Genomic DNA, 19,556 nt, shown 5'->3' with positions numbered 1-19,556 from the left:
ATATGTGTGTGTGTGTGTGTGTGTGTGGAGATTATAAAAAATGTAGGGAATGTTAGATGAATTAGTAGGCCCGACAAAAGTTGTTTTTGAGTTTGCGACAGTGTGAAGATGTTTATAAAATTGTAAGTTTTTTACTTTAAATGTAATACAGTATGTCTCAGTTTAAAATATCAAAGTTGAGTTTACGAGTTTGCTAGAGTAGTCACTCTAATCCATTCAATTACTATGACGGCTCTTGCTTAATAAAATAGAATAGATTTGTGGTGGGAAAATTGATTTCGACGGGAAAATGAAATATATATATTTATTTATTTATTTATTTATTGTTATAAAATTGTAAGTTTTTTACTTTAAATGTAATATAATATGTCTCAGTTTAAAATATCAAAGTTGAGTTTACGAGTTTGCTAGAGTAGTCACTCTAATCCATTCAATTACTATGACGGCTCTTGCTTAATAAAATAGAATAGATTTGTGGTGGGAAAATTGATTTCGACGGGAAAATGAAATATTCCTTATTTGAGTGTTATATTGTCGTGCTCGCTAGGAAGTCCAAAGCGATTTGAATTGCGTCCCTTTGGGATATATTTTAAGAGGGGGCGGCTCTTGTCGACTGTGGTTTTCTTAGTATATAATTTATATTTTTTTATTAAGATATAAATATAATAATTTCGTAAATAAAATATATAAGAAACGAGCCGCAATAAAAAAAATATAAAAAAGAAACAAATTTTTATAATAAAGCATGCAGCTAACCAGCCTCGGCCCCTTGAAAATTAAAATGAGACCCCACCCCATTATAATTATTTAATATCTTTTAAACTCAAAACATTGATTGATAATACGCAAAAACTTATATCAGATGGTTTCATAGGTCATATTTTATAAGATGAATCTTTTATTTGAGTCATCCATGAAAAAATATTACTATTTATCCTAATAATATTATTTTTTTATTGTGAATATCGGTAAGATTGATTTTTTCTCACATATAAAAATACGTGAAATTATCTTACAAAATACTTATTCTAACGAAATATAACCAACTATCAACCAAAAAAGGCTCATCTTACCTCTTTTTTCAACGTGGGTGAAAAAGCCGCCATCTAGATTTTTTATTTAAGAACAGTCGTCACCTAGTCCTTTTTGGTTGAGTTAAAACCCGATCAAACGAGTTGCGGGCCGAGAAGGGGGAGTGAATTCAACTTGATACTCTTGAAAACAGAGAGACTTGTTATTAGATAACTTAGCCCGCACTCACTTTTTTGCATGTATCTTTTCATTCTTTTGCTTGTTAGATACCTTTGAACAAAAAAAGGCGATACAAAGAAGAACTGGAAGAGCGTCGGATTTCGTCGATTGCATCTCTATTTAGTAAGGTAATTCCCTTAAGGAATCAGTTCTATATCTTCTGCCTCAATGTTGGTATCGGGAAACTGTGTTTCATACGCATGAACACCTTGTGTCTATCGCGGTTATTGTCATTTGCCATTTTTTTTTGGGTGGGGGTGGGTGATTTAGCAATTCATTTTGAATTGCTTTCTCTGGATTTGATTTCCTGAATTTGGGACAAAAGATGGTTGGAAATTATTTCCCATCAATAATTATGTTTTTATTTTTGAATTAGGTAACTTTGTTACATAATAGTTGTTTCATTAGCTTCTGTTTCAACTGTGTCTTTTTTTCTAGAAGCGGTTTTCGTGTGTTTTTTTGAATGTATTTGTGTGCGTTCTAGGATAATTAGTTAGTTTTAGTTATAATAGTTGCTTATGTCATGCATGTACCAATTCCACTTTCTGTCTTTACCATTTTAAGCGGTTCCAGAAGGGAAAGATTGCTGAGTACATTTGTTGAGAATAGTGTGAAAAAGTAGACAGACTCGTGGAACTCCATACGCGGTGATTTCTCTTGCCAAGGCTTCTGAAGTGGAATACCAATTCAGTTTCCCTATTGAATATTAATTATTATATTAAGAAATTTAATGACACCACTGCAGCTGGTGTTATTTTTACACCTACCCTTATTCTCTTTGAAATTTGTAGATATTCCAACAGAGTGACGGAGGAGACTGAACGTCTTAACGAGCTTGTACTGGATGATTTTGAGGTTAATCCAGTTCTTTTTTAACCAGTATCATTTTTGCATATGTTAAACACAATTAAACAATACCATTGAATGAGAATCTATTCTAACGTTAATAATGATGGCAGATTTCCGAGGAAGAGAAGTATAACCAGAAGCTAGTCTCTGGACTGTATATACTTCAGGTGTCTCTCCTCGCACTTCATTGTGTTACCATTAAAAAAAAAATAGATAACCAAATCCGACGTTGCACTAAATTGAGTGGATTGGATTTAAAGTTTTGGATGGCCTACTTTACATAAGTATTTAGAAAGACACAAGTTTGAATTGAAAATTTTAGCTGAATATAGTATTTTTTTTCCCACTACATTGATGGTACAATCCTCGATACAATTTCTCAATTTATTAACCGACAGTACTTTATGAAAAATTAATTGTGAAATTTAATATAAACGTACTTTAAATAATACTCGAATCTCAATGACAATTGAAGAAAGGATACAAGAGGTTAATCTTACGATAAGATATTATCAATAAGAAAAGGTAAAAATTCAATTGCCAAAGTTTTGATTCATAGAATTCATAACTATGTCTTTCTGATAATAATTTGAACTAATATTATTACGGATTTGTTATTACAATTTCTCTTTCTTGTCAAAAGTTTGACTGCAATAAATCTTTAAAGGAAAGTTGATACAAGTCCCATGCATAACGTTTTAAATTGGCATGCGTTATCTTGATGCCAAATCCAAAATAAATCGAGTTCCAATTTCATTCACATTAAAATTTGTCAGATTAACATCCATATTCATTCTTCAATGCTCCCCCAGATTGATAGCTGATAGTTTCTTGGCTAAATCATGATTTGCAGGAGAGCTTCCAAAGTTTGCATCCATAGCCCATGTCATCGGAAGCGTCAACTCCCTGGAATCAAAACCATGAAAATAAACATCAAAACAAAGTACCAAAGCGGAAACAGCCAAGCCTTGCGGAGAACGCCAGAGGAAAGAAAGAAACTTGCTCACCCTTCAACTCTCTTGCGGAGGCAACGGTTGATGGGATTCAGTGTGTAGTTTCCAATCACATGATCGAGTTTCTTCGACAGTTTCGGTATCTCGGTTTTTGGTAAAACATCCCATATCTTGATGACTTGAGTCTCCGTCGAATGATCATCCTGAAGGATGTCTGTGGTCCATATCAGTTTTAATTGCCCCTTTACTCCATAGAGCTGCATTAACTGTGAAGAAGCTCCACCCATGTTACAAAAAGTATCGTCCTTGCTCGTTTTACGCCAGCCATTTGACAGCTTCACCACCAGAGAGATCACTTCTTCATGGATCCCTGTTTGTCGAAGTTTTTTCATGGAATCTTTGAATTCAGTGCTGAATTGAACCTGGGACGAACGAAAGGTTTATAATCAAGTTCAAGCTTAGTCGAGGCCGAGGTTCTAACGGATGGCATGATGGCAAGTACCTTCCACTTAGACGTTTTGAAGAGAACGGAATTCATATCAAACAGTGAATTCATCTCGCCAAGCTCGATCAGAGCATTGCTAATTGCAAGAGCCAAGCTCATGTTATCACAAGCATTGTAAAAGCAACCGCGGCGTTTGGCATCAAGGACCAACTTTTTCCAAATAGAGCCGCTGTTTGACAAGGTGGCACCATTCCCTAATATCCAGAGGCAGAACCTGTAAACATAAGTGTGCAAAAACATGGAATTATTTGATCAAAAAACAGGAATAATGAATCCAATAATTAGCTCTGGTAGAGTATATGTTACTTGGCTCGGGTCAGTGCTACGTCGGCCCGTTGGCAATTCGATAGAAACCCCACAGATCCATTCCCATTGCAACGAACAGTGGAGATTATTATAATGTCTTCTTCGCCACCCTGAAAACCATCAACAGAACGCACATTGACCGAAAATTCGTCATTTGCGTTCGTGCTGTAACTGTTTCCTAGTCTCTTTTCAATTGCGGCAACTTGAGCCTTGTATGGTGATATGCAACCAACACGAACTTTTTTCTTTGATGCAATCGATTCTATGAAAAAAGAAGTACAGCCGGTGAGGATTCATGTCTATATATAACGGAGAAAGACAAATGGAGAATTTGACTTCAAGAAACACTTTTTCTTTTTTCTTTTCTTTTTTTTTTTTAATTAAGTTCGGCGATATTGTCTGATGCCAATGTAACGAAAACTCTAGTTGTTATTTCTTTTATTCCAGATAATAGTTTAATATCAAGAATAATACCTTTATAAAGTTGGGACAAAATCTCAACCAACACGGAGACCTCCACCATATTTCTCCTGCTATGCTTATCATCAAAATTTTCCCTTCCATGTTTTACATCTATGAAGGAGTAAGAGCCAAACATTTTTGCTTTGAGGTATGACCGAGCAAAAGATCTTTGTAAGACATTTCTTCCGTCAATTAGTTGTTTGTTGTAGAACTCCATATTTGGAAACAAGCTTATCGAAGGATCCATCCTATACTGCACGTTGAGAAGGTGCTTGCCTTGTCCCAAAATCACAAGTCTCTCGAACAAACTCCTTCCAAACACGGCTCTCTCGCAAAGCTACCAAATATCCAAGAAAAAGTGTTACATACAGATATGAAATCTTTAAGATGACACGATCAGTAAAGAAAGCAAATTTGATTTCAAAAACCTTGCTTTGAACCATTGCTGGAAGTTGTTTCTCATCCCCAACAAGAATAGCATGGCGGAGACCGGGTAACTGTAATGGAATAGAGGATTCACATTCTTTGAGCTGTGCAGCTTCATCAATAATCACTAACTGGAATGGTGCCATCCCTTCTGTCTGCAATTTGGCTGAACTTGAGGCAGTGCAGAAAACTAAACAAGCATTTTGTAAACAAAAGTTCCGAATTTGACCATAATCAAAGAAATTCGGGACCGAAAAAGTTGCAGAAAGGGTTTTCATTACTGCCACACACTGCATCACTTTGCTATCACTGGTGACATCAATATGAATCGGCAATCTTTGAATTTTTTGCAGCATATCGAGAACAATGATCATGTTGTTTACTACTTCAAACGGAAGACATGAAGTAGGCATATGGGTGTATAGCCCTGTTATGCAATGCACTAGCTGCTGTCTTAACGTGTTGAATATTTTCGTGAAAAATTCCTCAAATGTCAACAAAACGTTCTCTTCTGTCGCGACCCTTTTGTCCTCCTGTTCACCACCCGTGGGTAGGCCACTTGAATGAGGCGGCTTCTTTTCCTTCGAATTTTTCTCCTTCTCCTTTAGCTCACGAGTGATTAACTCTTTCCAGAAGTTTCTTTTTGGTGTTCCATTCCAACTTTCATGATTTATTTCATTCTCAATCTCATTTATCTCCTCCTGATCCGCATCAGTATTGGACCCATCCGTATCTTCATCTATTTCTTTTGCTTGGTATCGTTTATACTGGCCTTGGGGATCTTCAAGTAAGCCTATCATTGATTCTAAACTACCTTTCCATCCAGTTAGAGGGGTAAAACAATGAGCTAAAACAAATACACGGTGATCAAGAAAAAAATCATAAAGGTCATCTTGATCAAGAATATTCATTCTCTTCTTATTACCAAACAGAACTACATCACCCAATCCATAAGTATCGTATTTTAGCGTCCCGCTTATCAAACTCATCAAACGTTTCGCAACCCCTAGCACGGCAACATTAGTTGGAGCACAAGTCAATGTCCTACATTTCATCCTTAAAAGGGAAACTACTAAAACAGAAATCGTCTTCGTTTTTCCAGTTCCTGGAGGACCCCATATTAGCTTCACAGTATTTTCATGCAGACATTTTGTGGTGGTAATGCAATTCAAAACAGCAGCCTTTTGGGAGTCCCCAAGTCCCAAAGATTCGATGGAGTCCATTGAATCAGAAATATGAGAGCGCCCAATCTTGTTAGAAGAACCAAGATTACAATCTCCTTTCGACTGTACATGATACCAACAAAATAATAATAAATAACATTTAAGCAGCATATATTATATTGTAGCATCCAAAAAAAAGAAACAACAGTTACTAAATTCTTACAGATGGATCAACTCTAAGCACAGAGTTGATCATGCTCATATTTCCTCCATGCCTCTCAGCATGCAAAGCTTTCCATATCCGCATGTTAGTCGTCAAGTTTGTGAGATGAACAATAAAAAGTTTATCCACATTGTCTCCCTTTTCCTCGTATTCTTTTTCAAAAACTATAGGTTTGGAAGATAGGACATTGATCTTAACTGAATCCTCACTCTTGCCTTCAACTAAAGCGATAAGATATGGCCTTTTAGGCCTATTTAAGTCATCAACACATTTCGGTTTTATGTCTGTCAAGGCCATTAAATCTCCAAACTCAGGTTCATACAATCCTGGACCTGATTTCCATGTCAACTCATAAAACAGGTTCTTCGGGGGCTTGAAAAATTTCTGTTTTTTGACATCGATAACTTCACAAGCTGGTGCATGACTTAGAGTCGTAAAATTCGAGCGCAAATCTGCATGCGTTTCTTCTATAAGTGGATAGACGAATGACTTCAGGTAGTGATCTGCTGATGAGAATGTGTCCGGGATTCGATTAACCTGCAGAAGAATTTACAAATCATTAGCAACAGCAAGAATCTTACTCCCACAAAATCAAAACCCCCTGCACTACGAAAAATATCAAATTTCATGTACTATATTTGGGCTCCACCCCGCAAAACAAACACCACCACCTTTGTCTTTAGACAACATATACATGCCGCAAAATCAGAATTAAAAAAAAAACAAATCATGGATAAAAATCTATATGCATAAGGTTGGGATCGTGAAACCTTATTCCTGTAAAGATCTTTGTTCATAATATCTGCTATCGACCATGAAAAAACAAGTTCGATCAACCCTTGTCCTTTATCTTCCTTTTCCTCAATCACATTCTTCATCATATTCCCTTTTCCTCTTCTTCTAGTCCCTTCCATGATGAACGTAAATACGAGAAAACCCACCGCTTCTTTCACAGTTTTTTCCTCTAGGGAGAATAGGAATGTGCAAAAATGGGAGGGAGCGGAGAATACCGAGGGACTTACCAGTTGACGCTTGGCTAGTAAGTTAAATGCTGGCTATGGAAGAATCGACGAGAATGTACTTCATGTTGGGCATTCAAATGAGGAAGCCAGAAAGGCGCTACAAAGTTGGGGAGTTGAAGGGGTGAAGATTCAAAATTATACATATACGTATGCATATATATATATAATGTATATGTATATAAAGATGAAATATTCTTCATACATATGGAATGTTTCTAATTTCTATCGCATCTTTCTTAAAATGTTTCTACCATATCACATTTGTAGGTTTAATTAACATAAAAGTACATAAAATAATTAAATTGTATGTATTAGATTTAAGTTTTGTAGCATGTGTTGTCAACACATATTCATAACATGCAACAAAATATATTTATTTAACACACGAATGAACTTCAATAAGTAAAATACGACAGATTAAAATATGCATTAGTATAAATACTTGCGCGATACCTTCGAGCAAAATATTCGCTAAAAAATTGTAAATAATTTATAAAAACAAATGCTAGTGACATTTATGAAAACTATCTTCCTTAACAACTCAAAGAAATAAATTGCATCCAAAATAGACCAAACCCAAAATCACATATGCAAATACAGTATCACCTAAACTGGAGCCACAAATAATTCTTCGACCACCACTGTACACGAGTGTTGTCTTCGGATATCTTCAACATTACACGACACACATAGTACACATCGTGAGTTAATCACAAAAACTCTTCACTTGAGTAAATCGTCGTTCTCCGTGCTAAGTTTTTATGCTCTCCGTTTTCTCTTTCAAAAATCACACGCCGCCGTAATGTTGATATCTTATTTATATATTCTCTTTAACCTAGAATTCATTCCATAAAAGAATAATATATTATATGAAAACAAGAGTTTTATTAGGACATAAACTCTGTTTATTAAATATATAATATATATATGGATAAAATAAATCAAATCTTGGTAACCTAAAAAATAAAGAGTGAGTCTCATGTGAGACCGTCTCACACAAATTTTTGCCAAAAATAAAACTCTAAATTACTATATTTCAATATTACAAAAAAAATTTAAAGAATAGATATTCTTTTCAACATGCACTCTATGTATTTATACAATGAGCTTTTCAATGATAAAAGGAAAAAAACAGAACTTTTTCGACTGTCACCCACTGCAACCAAATAATCGCTTTCCTGGTTTTGTTTTTACTCGTTAATCGTTATGCAATAATAAAAATAAAAATAAAAAAAACAAGAAACAGTATTATTGCACGTAAATGGATCCATTATATAGTATTGGAATTGATTTAGAAAATGTTATATACATACCTTAACTACACATTTTCTAAATAAGTTAGTATATACATGCAATTTCTTTACTGAAAACAGATTAATTAGTTTGATAATATTTAAATTCGTTAATGTGATAAAATTATTTTCAAACTAAGACACTTAATAAAAACATGATGTAGTAGCAAAATTAAATCCAAGTAAATTAAATTTTATAAAAATATTAAGTGCGAAGTTAGTAAAAAAAATAAAAGTATAAGTTTCATATTTTTTTAAATAAAAAATTAAATATTAATCACATTTTCAATTAAATTCAATAATATGTAGATATATCTAAAGAGAACGCTTAACTAAGATATATTTTCAAACAAAAGAAGAAGATATATTTAATAATTAAATAACATTAATTCCTCCTACACACAACAATATACATAAACATAAATAAAATATAATATATTTAATTTTTATAATAAGTAAATATATCGGTGTAAATAATACATTGACCTAGCAATAAGAATGAGACCTTTAAAAGTTTTGGGTACGATTCCAACCCATTATATATACTACTGACGATAGTAAATGATTTTCATTGAACTAAGCGGATCTATTTTTAGGTGTAAAGGGAGAAGTTTTCCCTTATTTGTAAAATAGTTTTTTATAAAATTTGAGAAAAAATAATAAATTTTTTAAAAAAAATTGAGAAAGATAAAGAATAAAGTTGAGAAATTTGAAAAAGGCAAGAAACTTTTAAAAAAAAATTGAGAAAGATGTGTAAAGAATAAAGAAACGTGAATAAAATGGAAAGAAAAAATTCGACAACGTAATTTTTAAATTGGAGGTGATAATGAATTTAATCAGATAGTTGAAAGTATAGTTTTGAATTTGATCTTTTTGCTTTTTACAATGGAAATGGACGTGTAATTTCTTAAGTTAGATTTGAAATTTGATGTTCTTGATACATTGAATACAACCCCCAAGTGTTGTGAATAAGATAATAAAAAGAATATTTGAATAATAGAGTAAAATGTGAAGTAAATGTAAAATGTATTGTTATTTGAAAATTCTCGGAAACACAGTCGTAAAATCTCCATTACTTTCTTAAGAAACCTCACTAAACACACCCAAAAAGAAGAGAGAAGAAAAGAAACCAGTTTCGGAGTTTTATTTTGTGAAAAAAAAAAAAGCATGGCTGGAGTTGAATTAATGCCGAAAGAATACGGCTGTGTGGTTTTTGTTCTTGTTCTCTACTGTTTTCTCAATTTTTGGATGGCCTCCCAAGTCGGCAGAGCCCGAAAGAAGTACCGTTTCTCTCGTTTTACTGGGATTTAACTACGATGTCTTGGGCATTTAATTGAAAAACCTTTTTCTTGAATTTCTGGGTTTTATCTTGTGTAATTTGACTGCAGGTATAAAGTGTTCTATCCGACGATGTATGTCACGGAAGCTGAGAACAGAGATGCTACGATCTTTAACTGTGTTCAGGTTTTTTTTTCTTCTTTTTATGTCAATTTAGTGCATCGCAAGATGCTATGATCATTAACCGTGTTCAGTTTTTTTTTTCTTTTCTTTTTGTCAATTTAGTACATCGCCATATTTTTTTTCATTTATGGCCTAATTTATTACCTGATAATATTTCATGGATCACATCTAGATTTCATCGTCCAATGTAGTTTAGCCATAAAAATTAAAATGTTTACCATCTAGAGGCAGGCCAGTGGCGTAGGGGATATGGAAGGAATCACCCCTCCGATTCAAAACATTTTGGAATAATTCTTCCGAACTTGGGACTTTAGTCAGTATGGTTGCTGGAGTTTGACTTTTTAATGCCTTTAAAAAGCTTATTTTTTTTATGGATATAAAGAACATGGAAGTATGGACAGATAGAAATGAACTTAAAGCTCAGGAACATGTGGTTATTTATGTTCTGAAAAATATTTCCTGAAAATATATAATGAATCGGAGATACGGGGTTTCCTTGTCATATTCTTCAGGTTCATATTTTCTGCTGTAGATCTCGTATGATTAAAAATTTTAAAAAATAATATTTTGTATAAGAATATAATATAGTGATAGTAAAATTATTCCTTGGAATGATAAGCTGAATTAAGATAATGATTGTTTAAGGACATGTGAAAGCTTATTGAAATATATTTTCGATTAAGGTTCAAAAAGTATAATATTTTTGTTTATGTTTTTTGGAATGAAAACAATCGAGAAAACATATCAAACTCTGCCTTTGGTTAGTCTAACAGACCCCTTTTTTTAAGTAAAAAACTTTTTGAGCAAATTACATTTGTATTCGAACTCGCCAATGATTGTAAGTGTTGTTCTTTAGGTGATGATTATTAATTGGTTGATAAATAATGTGGATTGAAATTTTTTTGATGCAGAGGGGGCACCAGAATTCCTTGGAAATGATGCCAATGTTTTTCATGTTGATGATATTGGGAGGGATCAGGCATCCTGTGATTTGTGCATCACTAGGGGTTGCTTACAGTGTTTCACGCATTTGCTATTTCAGAGGCTATTCCACCGGTGATCCACAAAAATGTCTTTCATTTGGGTTCGTTTCTTTCATCAATTTCTCTTTGATCGGTATTCAGAACTTATGATTGATGGTATTGCATTCTAAATATGAAGATATATCTTTTCTTTATTCATGATATGTATAACTATTGGATCTTTGTTGGCAATTCTGTCATGCTTTACTTCAATTATGTTTAATATGCATATTGTGAGTAGAAAAAGAACATAAATCTTAATCTCTTTTTTAACCAGCTAATTCATGACTTTTGACATTGAGTTATTCATATAATAACTTAATTTTTAATGGGATTAGGTTTGAATGTTAGAATCACAAAATGAATATTCAACCTATAATCTTATAAGGGATTTGAAGAAAATCAATATACATTGTTAATTGAGACATTTTGCTCTAAAAAACTATTATGATTGATGCAAACAACTGCTAAAGAGGTTGGTTTTTTCAAGGAGAAAATAGATCGAGGTGAGTGGTAAAGGAGGCAAAATATTCGGTGAGACCACAGCGAGGGAGAACCACTGGGTATCACTGAGGTTCGAACGGGTTTTTTCTTATTATGACATTCTTTGTTCTTTAGGATTTTTATTTTGTACATGATGTAGAAAAAAACGGGTCCTTTCCCTTTTCCATGATGATGTTTGCGTGGTGCATGATATTCCTGTATTACTATGAGTCAATGTGTTCACAATCTGATCAATTTCCTTTCTTCAGTGTTGATAGAAATAGACTTATGGTTGATGAGTTTTCAGGAATCACGTTAAACTGATCGAATTTGTTTTGGAACAGGGTGAGCTTCAACTACGTTAGTTTATATTATTTGAGCTCGACTGCATGTCCTTGTTGGTTGCACCACACTTTGTTTCTAAGTTTTATATATGCATGTTGACCTTAATCATTCGAAGTGCCACATTATGGCTTGCGGAGAAGTACAGTTCTAGTCTAGGCATGATCCTTTAGGGAAACAGGATTGTTGTGTGCCTCTAAAGGTTCCAAGGCTCTTGTGTGCATTGTTATAAGAATATGATGCCAATGATTAGCTTACCCTTCATTATATCATTCATGTGTGTTTTATAAGCATTTCTCTCATTTTTACCAAGATGAACGATTGATAATTTCTCTGTGCGCAGGAAATACGGATTCTTGGCTGTGCTGGGGCTCATGATGTGCGCAATTTCGTGTGGCGTGCATTTACTCACTGCATAATCAAGGATCTGCTCAAGGAAGATGATAGTACTGTTACATATATGACATTTTACTATTGTTTTGTTTCATACTATATTTCAAACTTTTTTGCTTCTGTGAGCAAATAGTTTGGTGGTAGTATATTTATATAAAATAAACGAATAAACGAAGCTAGAATGATTTATGAATGCCTGTTCATTTTCATTCTCAGTAAGGGCAATATATAGATACTTTCTAGTGTATCCCTTGATGCATCTAAGTACTTACTTCATGACATCCATGCCTCTCTATTTAGCTATATAAACTAATCGAACAAATTCATGAATTTTTCGAGCTGACTTGATTATAAATGGATTCATAATCGAAATGTTCAAACTTAAGTTGCCTTCAATATATTATTACTTTGATAATTATCTAAAACTAGACAAGGTAACAAAATTCCAACAACAATACGATAATTTAACTTCAAACAAACGAATCAGATATGAGATAATTGATAAATGCTGATTTTAAGTGAAAACATATCTAATTGCTATCCGCGAGATCCTTAAAAGATTTTAAATTGGTTTTACAGATAAAAAAATTGTGTAGTAATGTTTCTAATATCAAATTTCAGAATTTGAACCATATAAAGTTTGACGCGATGTTGAAATTGGAATCAAGTATTTTAATTAATTAACTTAATGATGCTTATGAAATTTAAACAAAATTTCATAGATTAAAAGAAAACATTATGGTAAAAAGAAAAGAAATCTGAGTCACGTGGCGTATTGAAATTGCAGTATGTGGTCCTAAATTAAATATTTTTCGGACAGAAAGAAGACATAATTTAAATATAACGGCTTGCCCGCTCGCACTCCCCTGCCAAAATTTGAATTGGCTTTCTCTCCACAAAAAAGTTGAATTCGATGGATTTCTTGAACAGTGTACCTCTTTTTCACCCTCGGTGCCTCTCTCATTCCCATTCTTTCCCAACAGTTTAATCTCCCGTTCCCGATCTGTTTTTGTGAATAATTGTGTCGTTTTCACCCCGGCCATCTGTGTAAAAATGGGTAGTTGTTTGAGCAAGAAGAGAGTTTGTGTTTCATCATCATCTTCTTCCTCTATTGGGCATTCAAACCAGCCTGAAAGGCTCAAATCTAGTACCCAATTGGAGAAGAACAAGGTAGAAGAAGAAACTGTGAAGAACGAAATTTTCATCATCAAACATAGGAAAAGCCGTGACAGATCTTTACAGAGTGATGCAGAAGGGAAGCCAGATGCAGAGAACGGTGAAGAATCGGGCGAAAAGTGTCGTAGTGTGAGTGGTAATTCTGGTGCGGGTAATGGAGTTGAGATTGTTTCTGGAGGAGGAGGGGTGAGGACTTCCAGTTGTACGAAGGAAGAGCTGGACGCCATTTTGATACAGTGCGGCAGGCTCAGCCGGAGCTCCTCCACGGGGAAGGCGTATCTCTCTGAAAGTTGTGGGAAGAAGTACTCTGGATCGAAGAGAAGTTTTGATTTCGACGCTGAGAGCGGTGGGGTTGAGGGTAATGGTGCTGACGTTGATGGAGATGAGCGTGATGGTGTGGCAGGCCCAGGGAGTGAGAGCCGTCGCCACCGCCACCGGAGTCTTCAGCCTAGTGGCCGGCGGAGGACACCCAGTAGGGAGAGGGAAAGGCGGGTGAGCAAATCTCCTGGTCGGAGATCTGAATCTCCAGCTCCTACCGGGGGGGCTAATCCATGCCCCGCCATTTCTGGTTCCAAGCCGGCGAAGATGGTCTCTGTACCCGCCACCGATAAGAGCGGCAATGGATGCGCGTTGCCCGATTTAGCTATGACCGTTAAAAGGATTCAAGTGAAGAGAAATGCTGGTGGGGATGGGGCTGCTTCGAGAACCGCATCATCTCCTCGTACTCAATCCCCTGCAAGAATTAAGGCTTCAAACGAGAATCAGAATGTGAATCCTGGACAAGTCCAGCAGCCCTTGCCACTCAGCCGAAGCAATTCGAGGAAGGCGGAAATTTCCCCTTACAGGAAAAATCCCCTTGGTGAGATTGACACCAACATTGTATTGCAGGTGAGCCTTTGTTTTAGTACCAAGTTGTTTGAAACTGTCTTGCATTTTCCCTAGTAAACGTTTTCAGTGTAATATCAAGTACCAGTATCTGTTTAGCGAGTTTCTTGAAGCGGACTTAGGCAAGACAAGATTTTTACAACTGAACTAAATGAGAACATTGCAATTAACATAACAAATCTTCAGAAATACGTTGTGATGAATTTCTATAACTCGATCATCTCGCAGACTCCTCAACGGAAGCAAAATGCTGACACCAACCAAGGGCCAGCTGAGAACAAGTTGAAAGGCAGCAACCCGACGAATTCAAACTGCAAAACCAAAAACGAAACACTGGTGAATGTGATTACTTCCGCAACTGAGGGTCTTCAACCTTTCCATTCGGTGATTAGAAGCAGATCGTTTCGTTTATCCAGAGAACTAGATATCGACCCCGAAACGTTATCAAATCCTGTTGTAACATCCTACACTTCACTACTGCTAGAAGACATCCAAAATTTCCATCAAAAGAATGCCCCTCCAGTGACTTTTTCTCTCCCTCCCTGTGTGACTAAAGCCTGCTCTATTCTTGAAGCAGTTGCTGATCTCAACTCCACCCCCAGTTCCGATTTCTCCAGCACATTCTCCGAGGATCGGCAAAGAAATCCTGTGACTGAGCAGTTCAGTAAATGCAATGAAACCAACAAGCCCATTTCAAGAGGGGGGAGCCGTCTCATGGAATCTGAGGTGGCAGTCAATAATGATTTGATGGATCCTACCTTCCATAAATACGTTACAGTAGGTAGAGGTGCAGTAGATGTCGATGAATTTGAAGAGCAAGAATCCTCGGGCAGCAACAGCATTACCGGTCGGCAAAACTGGATATCTCCTTCTAGTTTGGAGCCTAATTCGGTTGACTCTACTGATCGTTGGGCATCTTCAAGGTCCGTTAAGAGACAGCGTGAAGTGAGGCATGCCGTGTCTGATTTGGGTCGAGATTCTAATGATTCTGGAAAAGGAACAAGCTCGAAGAAGAGGGAGCCTGACAGTCAACGGTCCGGGATTGGCCGTGGCAGGATTGGGTCCAGAAGAGCTCAAAAGGCAGTTGCTGCTGCAATCTAAACGTGGGATTGTGAAGTTTTATGTCATTGTGTTTGTATTGATTGTTGCAAACTTGCAACCCTGCGCTGTATTTTTTAGTTTCTCCATATCTTTCTCTAGTTAAAGCTTGATTATCATTTTCAACCTACTGTTTCCTTGCATAATGCCCAGTTCAAATATTTTTGAAGTGTTGGATTTTATATTTTTGAAAAACTAGCCAGTTTGACAATAAAGTAATCTTGTGAATATCGTATATCCAATTCGAATAACAAAATATCAATCCAAGTTTAAAAGAATATTACTAACTTTGATAAGTATTTGCAAATTATATTGATTCAATATTGCATCAATGTTTTGGCAGTAATTGTAACATAAGAAAAACATAAATTTATGAAATAAAACTATCCTAGAGATCCAACAGTCGATTATTATTTATTAGCTTACTACAAGAGAGCATACGTTCCATTATTCCATGCATGTACACCATAAATTTAAAAAATACATCAGAAATCATAGTGTTCAAAATTTTTAAAGAAATTATATATCATACAAATAATATTTAAAAAAATATATTTATTCATGGAAATATATTAGTCAAATGATAAATAATGAATTAAATGCTAAACTCTGAATCTGAATTTGCAACTACTATCTCTAATTCTGATCACTTCACCTTCCCCGATACTGTGAACATTCCCCCTGCACTTCACCAAGAACTTCAATTTCATGAGCTTCAATCTCCCAAGCTTCAGCCTCACGGGAACTTTGGCCCGAAGATTCAAAGGGACGCTACCACTCTGCTGTGCAGCCTGCAACGACTGCAGCAAACCCGTGGCATTATCAGTTTGGCCCGCCAGAGTCAGGCTGAGCACGGTAGTGTTGCGGTGGCCTTGGTAAAACTCCGGCAGAGAACCTTCACACAGTTTTGTTCCTGTATACCAGACACTCAAATGGCTTCCACCCAAGTAATATATGCCTATCTTTTTGTTCGGATTTATTGAGGTGATGTTGACGTTAAACGAAGAGGACAAGCTGTTGCTGTTGGTGAGATTAAACTGGGTTATTCTCATGGAATCAACTGAATATTTGGGTAGTTTTGGTTGGAAAACAAAGAATATGATTGCAGCCAAAATTCCAAGGAGTATGAGAAGGATTAGCAGAAGGGATATGGTCCAACAAAGGCACTTTTTGAAGCAACTGCACCTTCTTCTCGGTGGTTTTGCAGGAGAATAAGGGATTGTGCGGCTGAGAGGCGGCGGATATTGTCTCTCGGGATCACCACCGTCGGACCGGAAAGACCCTCGGGACACCAGCGGGGTGGTGGCTTTATTGGACGGCGCGACCGCATCGGAATCTTGGAGTGGATGGACTCTTTGATGATCGGCCATTGTGTTCGAGAGGAGAGAGCTAGCAAACTCGAAAGGTTTATATAAAGCAGAGTGGCGGTCTGTTTTTATTTATAGAAAATATTTTTAAAACACACACACACATGTTAAAAAATTTATTTTACATCGTCCGACATGATCGCTAATCGTATTTTAAATTTTCACACATCTCTGAAAAACTATGTGACTATATCATATTTTAATATCATATACATTAAAATTTTAAATTTACATATATCACTAAATATGAGTACGTTATCAGATAAATTTCACATAATTTAATCATTATATAAATTTTTTTGTTTGCCTAAAAAAAAACTTGGAAAATACACAAAAATTTCGTGACGGGCTACAACAATTCAATAAATTTTTACATCATCGTAAAGTTATTTGGAGTCTCTGTTAAAAATCGGTGATGGAAATTTCCTCTTATTATTATATTTTATTTATCGAAGACGCAAAAAATGTAAATATAGTTCTCATACGCGTAGATAAAGTCCATTATATGTAATGGTTTAGTTACCCTATCTTGACTTTTAACCATTCGGGGTGGGTGAAGAGTCGCCATCTTTGAATTTTTGTATTCTTGAATAAGTCCAAATCATTATGCGTCATTATTATAAATATAAAAAATTCTTTTTTATTTGTCATATTTCTTTTAAAATCCCAGTCTTAGAAGTAACAAATTCACATATTTATAAAAAATATATATGTTGTTAAAAGATTAATTTTCACAACTTGTTTTTTTAAATAAAATCATATTGTGAAACCGTTGGCTATGCGTATTACCCTCTTGGTATATAATATGAATATATACAAAGATAATTAATACTTTTGAAACCTACACATAAATTTTATTTTATTTTATTCANCTATATAAAAAAAAAAAAAAAGTCAGTCTTATAAGTTGACGAGGTTTTCTAGATCATTTATTTCAACAAACATTTGAAAATTATTATTTAGTTTCTTTTTAGAAGGAAAGGTGTATTTTCACATCTTAATTAGCCCAACATGGAATTGGATTCAAGCAAAATTAATTTCTAAATCCAAAGAATTCAAAATATATTTCAAAAGATTAGATGGGAAAGTACATGAAAATGCGGACTTGCCGTAGCACAATCGAACAAGAAAGCCCAAGTCAATCGGTTATTATTCATCACGCTCACCTACACGTTACCAAATTGGTGGCAAAAAGTCGATATTTCTCCAATATCATAAAACACTGATGATTTTGGTCCTGCAAATACTTTAGATTTAAACAAAAATTCTAACTGGGAATTATGAGTCGGGAATTAATTTAGCAACATATATTCAAATTTCAGATCACAATATTTATTTTACAATTTTCCATGCAGATTTAACAAAAGAATAGAAGAACATGACCGTTTTATTTCAAAAATCAAAATTTACCGACTCTGTTTAACATGAAGAGCACAAAAGTCTTCAAAAAACTGACTTGCACTAAACATGTCAAGCATGCGAAAAGCTTACATAAAATAAGCAAGATCAATGGAAAAAGGTTGTTGGAGCTGTTACCCGATGGAACATCCGTCTAAAGTTCAGACCATAAGGATACAAAATAAAAAACCAATAATCTAAAATATGTACGAGGAAACTTTTGACAAAACATGTTCATTTCAGGCAAGCAATAAATGAGAGAGAAACCAGAGGTTTTCGACATATATTGAATTGCAGTTCAGGAGATCAAGTACTATTAAGCTTTTTGTGTGCACCTACCTATGTGTGGAAGTGCACCTAAAAATAATATGGGGAAGGAAGGGTGGGAAAAGAAGAAATCAAAGAGATGTGTTAAGAGTTTGGGAACTGCTTAAAATAATTTGGATTAACAGAAACAACAAATATCGAACATCAATCTAAAGTGTATTATAAACTTAAGACTTGTATCCAATAACACCATAAGTTGAAGAATGACGAGATAGTGGTGTATACGATCTCTAGCAATTAGATCTTGGCTAAATATAATATCAAGATTCTCACTCTTGGCCTTTCTCAAAGCATCACCAACATTCCCATCCCTTGAAAAGGTGGTGGCATCAAGGGTATTGGACTTGGCAGCATTAGAGTATAACTATCAGGATGATCAATATGACGAGTAGAAGGTATGAATCATTGGCTTTCATGGGCAATGGATTAGCCCACGACCGTGTTCTGACCACTGTTATGCCCAAAAGATTCTACATTGTAAACGGCATGTCCTGCTTGCCAATCACGTACTTTCAGCTAATTCCACCTTGTGGATTGCTATCTTTTCTTCTCCTGAATTATCAGCAGACTCTATCAAACCAGCTACAGTGGATTTTCGGATAGATGTGGCAGTACGTTCCCCATCTACGTCAGAATCTGCCACAACTGTCTCATCCGTGGAGCATGAAGATGTAGCCACCAGCACTGCATAAATACAATTTTATGAGTAAATTAATTTTCTCCATCTCATGAGCATCCAAGTTGATAGACATATTGATAAATCCTCGTTAGGTTTGTTAATCTACATTAGCTTCTTTAGAAGAGAGGTTTAAGTCCTGATCTTGACAAAAGAAAGACCAGGCAAAAGCCTTGCATACTTTCTAAAGGTGTATCATATCACCAGGTTACAGTTCCTTGGTGAACTCAAAAGCAGCTATGACAAAGCAGCTGGTAGTCGAGTAAGGTCAAGTACCACAAAGCTAAGACATTCTTGAGAAAAATGAAGCATTAATGAACCTGAAACAATGCAGCATGCCTAGTTGAACTCGAAACAGGCTTAAATGCGAATGTATCTTTTGGTACAAGCTGGGTAGGGCAGCAGTACTCAGAGACTCTAAGAAGAGGCAAATATTTTAAGACCGCGGTTCTCCAATCCTTGATACCCATTCATAA

General features: G+C 35.3%; 4 protein-coding genes and 1 long non-coding RNA gene across 7 annotated transcripts; 3 read left to right on the top strand and 2 right to left on the bottom strand.

Annotated features, from left to right (window-relative positions):
* Nucleotides 1-1,756: 1,756 nt before the first annotated feature.
* LOC140970943 (uncharacterized) lies at nt 1,757-3,101 on the top strand. Of its 2 annotated transcripts, XR_012174226.1 has the most exons (4): nt 1,757-1,898; nt 2,043-2,106; nt 2,211-2,267; nt 2,954-3,101. It is a non-coding gene; the product is annotated as an uncharacterized lncRNA (long non-coding RNA). The 2 variants fall into 2 exon arrangements; XR_012174225.1 differs by having other exon boundaries at nt 1,757-2,106.
* LOC140970942 (uncharacterized) lies at nt 2,729-7,196 on the bottom strand. Its single transcript, XM_073432950.1, has 8 exons — nt 6,909-7,196; nt 6,139-6,675; nt 4,755-6,038; nt 4,339-4,663; nt 3,865-4,126; nt 3,556-3,772; nt 3,108-3,475; nt 2,729-3,006 (listed from the first exon to the last, which is right to left on the bottom strand). The coding sequence occupies exons 1-8, from the start codon at nt 7,050-7,052 to the stop codon at nt 2,898-2,900; spliced, it is 3,246 nt and encodes a 1,081-aa protein (XP_073289051.1). The 5' UTR covers nt 7,053-7,196; the 3' UTR covers nt 2,729-2,897.
* Nucleotides 7,197-9,492: 2,296 nt separating this feature from the next.
* LOC140960583 (uncharacterized) lies at nt 9,493-12,432 on the top strand. 2 transcript variants are annotated; one of them, XM_073418902.1, is made up of 4 exons: nt 9,493-9,732; nt 9,841-9,916; nt 10,825-10,997; nt 11,436-11,460. In XM_073418902.1, the coding sequence occupies exons 1-4, from the start codon at nt 9,620-9,622 to the stop codon at nt 11,443-11,445; spliced, it is 372 nt and encodes a 123-aa protein (XP_073275003.1). In that variant the 5' UTR covers nt 9,493-9,619; the 3' UTR covers nt 11,446-11,460. The 2 variants fall into 2 exon arrangements, with proteins under 2 accessions (XP_073275003.1, XP_073274999.1); XM_073418898.1 differs by lacking the exon at nt 11,436-11,460 and adding an exon at nt 12,104-12,432 and having other exon boundaries at nt 9,494-9,732.
* A 514-nt stretch (nt 12,433-12,946) lies between these two features.
* Nucleotides 12,947-15,621, top strand: LOC140970940 (uncharacterized protein At1g65710-like). The gene is made up of 2 exons (XM_073432948.1): nt 12,947-14,217; nt 14,443-15,621. Exons 1-2 carry the CDS (start codon nt 13,207-13,209, stop codon nt 15,313-15,315), a joined length of 1,884 nt encoding a protein of 627 aa, XP_073289049.1. The 5' UTR covers nt 12,947-13,206; the 3' UTR covers nt 15,316-15,621.
* Nucleotides 15,622-15,852: 231 nt separating this feature from the next.
* Nucleotides 15,853-16,729, bottom strand: LOC140970941 (NDR1/HIN1-like protein 6). The gene has a single exon (XM_073432949.1). The coding sequence runs from the start codon at nt 16,680-16,682 to the stop codon at nt 15,915-15,917; it is 768 nt and encodes a 255-aa protein (XP_073289050.1). The 5' UTR covers nt 16,683-16,729; the 3' UTR covers nt 15,853-15,914.
* Between the last annotated feature and the right edge of the window lie 2,827 nt (nt 16,730-19,556).

Source organism: Primulina huaijiensis, chromosome 2 (assembly GCF_012295235.1).
Source record: "Primulina huaijiensis isolate GDHJ02 chromosome 2, ASM1229523v2, whole genome shotgun sequence".
NCBI lineage: Eukaryota > Viridiplantae > Streptophyta > Magnoliopsida > Lamiales > Gesneriaceae > Primulina > Primulina huaijiensis.
The sequence above is the reverse complement of the archived record's forward strand: the minus strand, read 5'-3'. Positions and strand labels throughout refer to the sequence as shown.

What these genes read in the sequence shown, in the direction of transcription:
- LOC140970942 (XM_073432950.1), bottom strand. Translation starts at nt 7,052, where the DNA reads ATGGAAGGGACTAGAAGAAGAGGAAAAGGGAATATGATGAAGAATGTG. An exon ending in TGCTTAGAGTTGATCCATCT is followed by an intron (nt 6,039 to 6,138) that starts GTAAGAATTTAG and finishes TATCATGTACAG; the next exon opens with TCGAAAGGAGATTGTAATCT. An exon ending in CAGCAATGGTTCAAAGCAAG is followed by an intron (nt 4,664 to 4,754) that starts GTTTTTGAAATC and finishes GATATTTGGTAG; the next exon opens with CTTTGCGAGAGAGCCGTGTT.
- LOC140960583 (XM_073418898.1), top strand. Translation starts at nt 9,620, where the DNA reads ATGGCTGGAGTTGAATTAATGCCGAAAGAATACGGCTGTGTGGTTTTT. An exon ending in GTCGGCAGAGCCCGAAAGAA is followed by an intron (nt 9,733 to 9,840) that starts GTACCGTTTCTC and finishes ATTTGACTGCAG; the next exon opens with GTATAAAGTGTTCTATCCGA. An exon ending in CAAAAATGTCTTTCATTTGG is followed by an intron (nt 10,998 to 12,103) that starts GTTCGTTTCTTT and finishes CTCTGTGCGCAG; the next exon opens with GAAATACGGATTCTTGGCTG.
- LOC140970940 (XM_073432948.1), top strand. Translation starts at nt 13,207, where the DNA reads ATGGGTAGTTGTTTGAGCAAGAAGAGAGTTTGTGTTTCATCATCATCT. An exon ending in ACACCAACATTGTATTGCAG is followed by an intron (nt 14,218 to 14,442) that starts GTGAGCCTTTGT and finishes ATCATCTCGCAG; the next exon opens with ACTCCTCAACGGAAGCAAAA.
- LOC140970941 (XM_073432949.1), bottom strand. Translation starts at nt 16,682, where the DNA reads ATGGCCGATCATCAAAGAGTCCATCCACTCCAAGATTCCGATGCGGTC.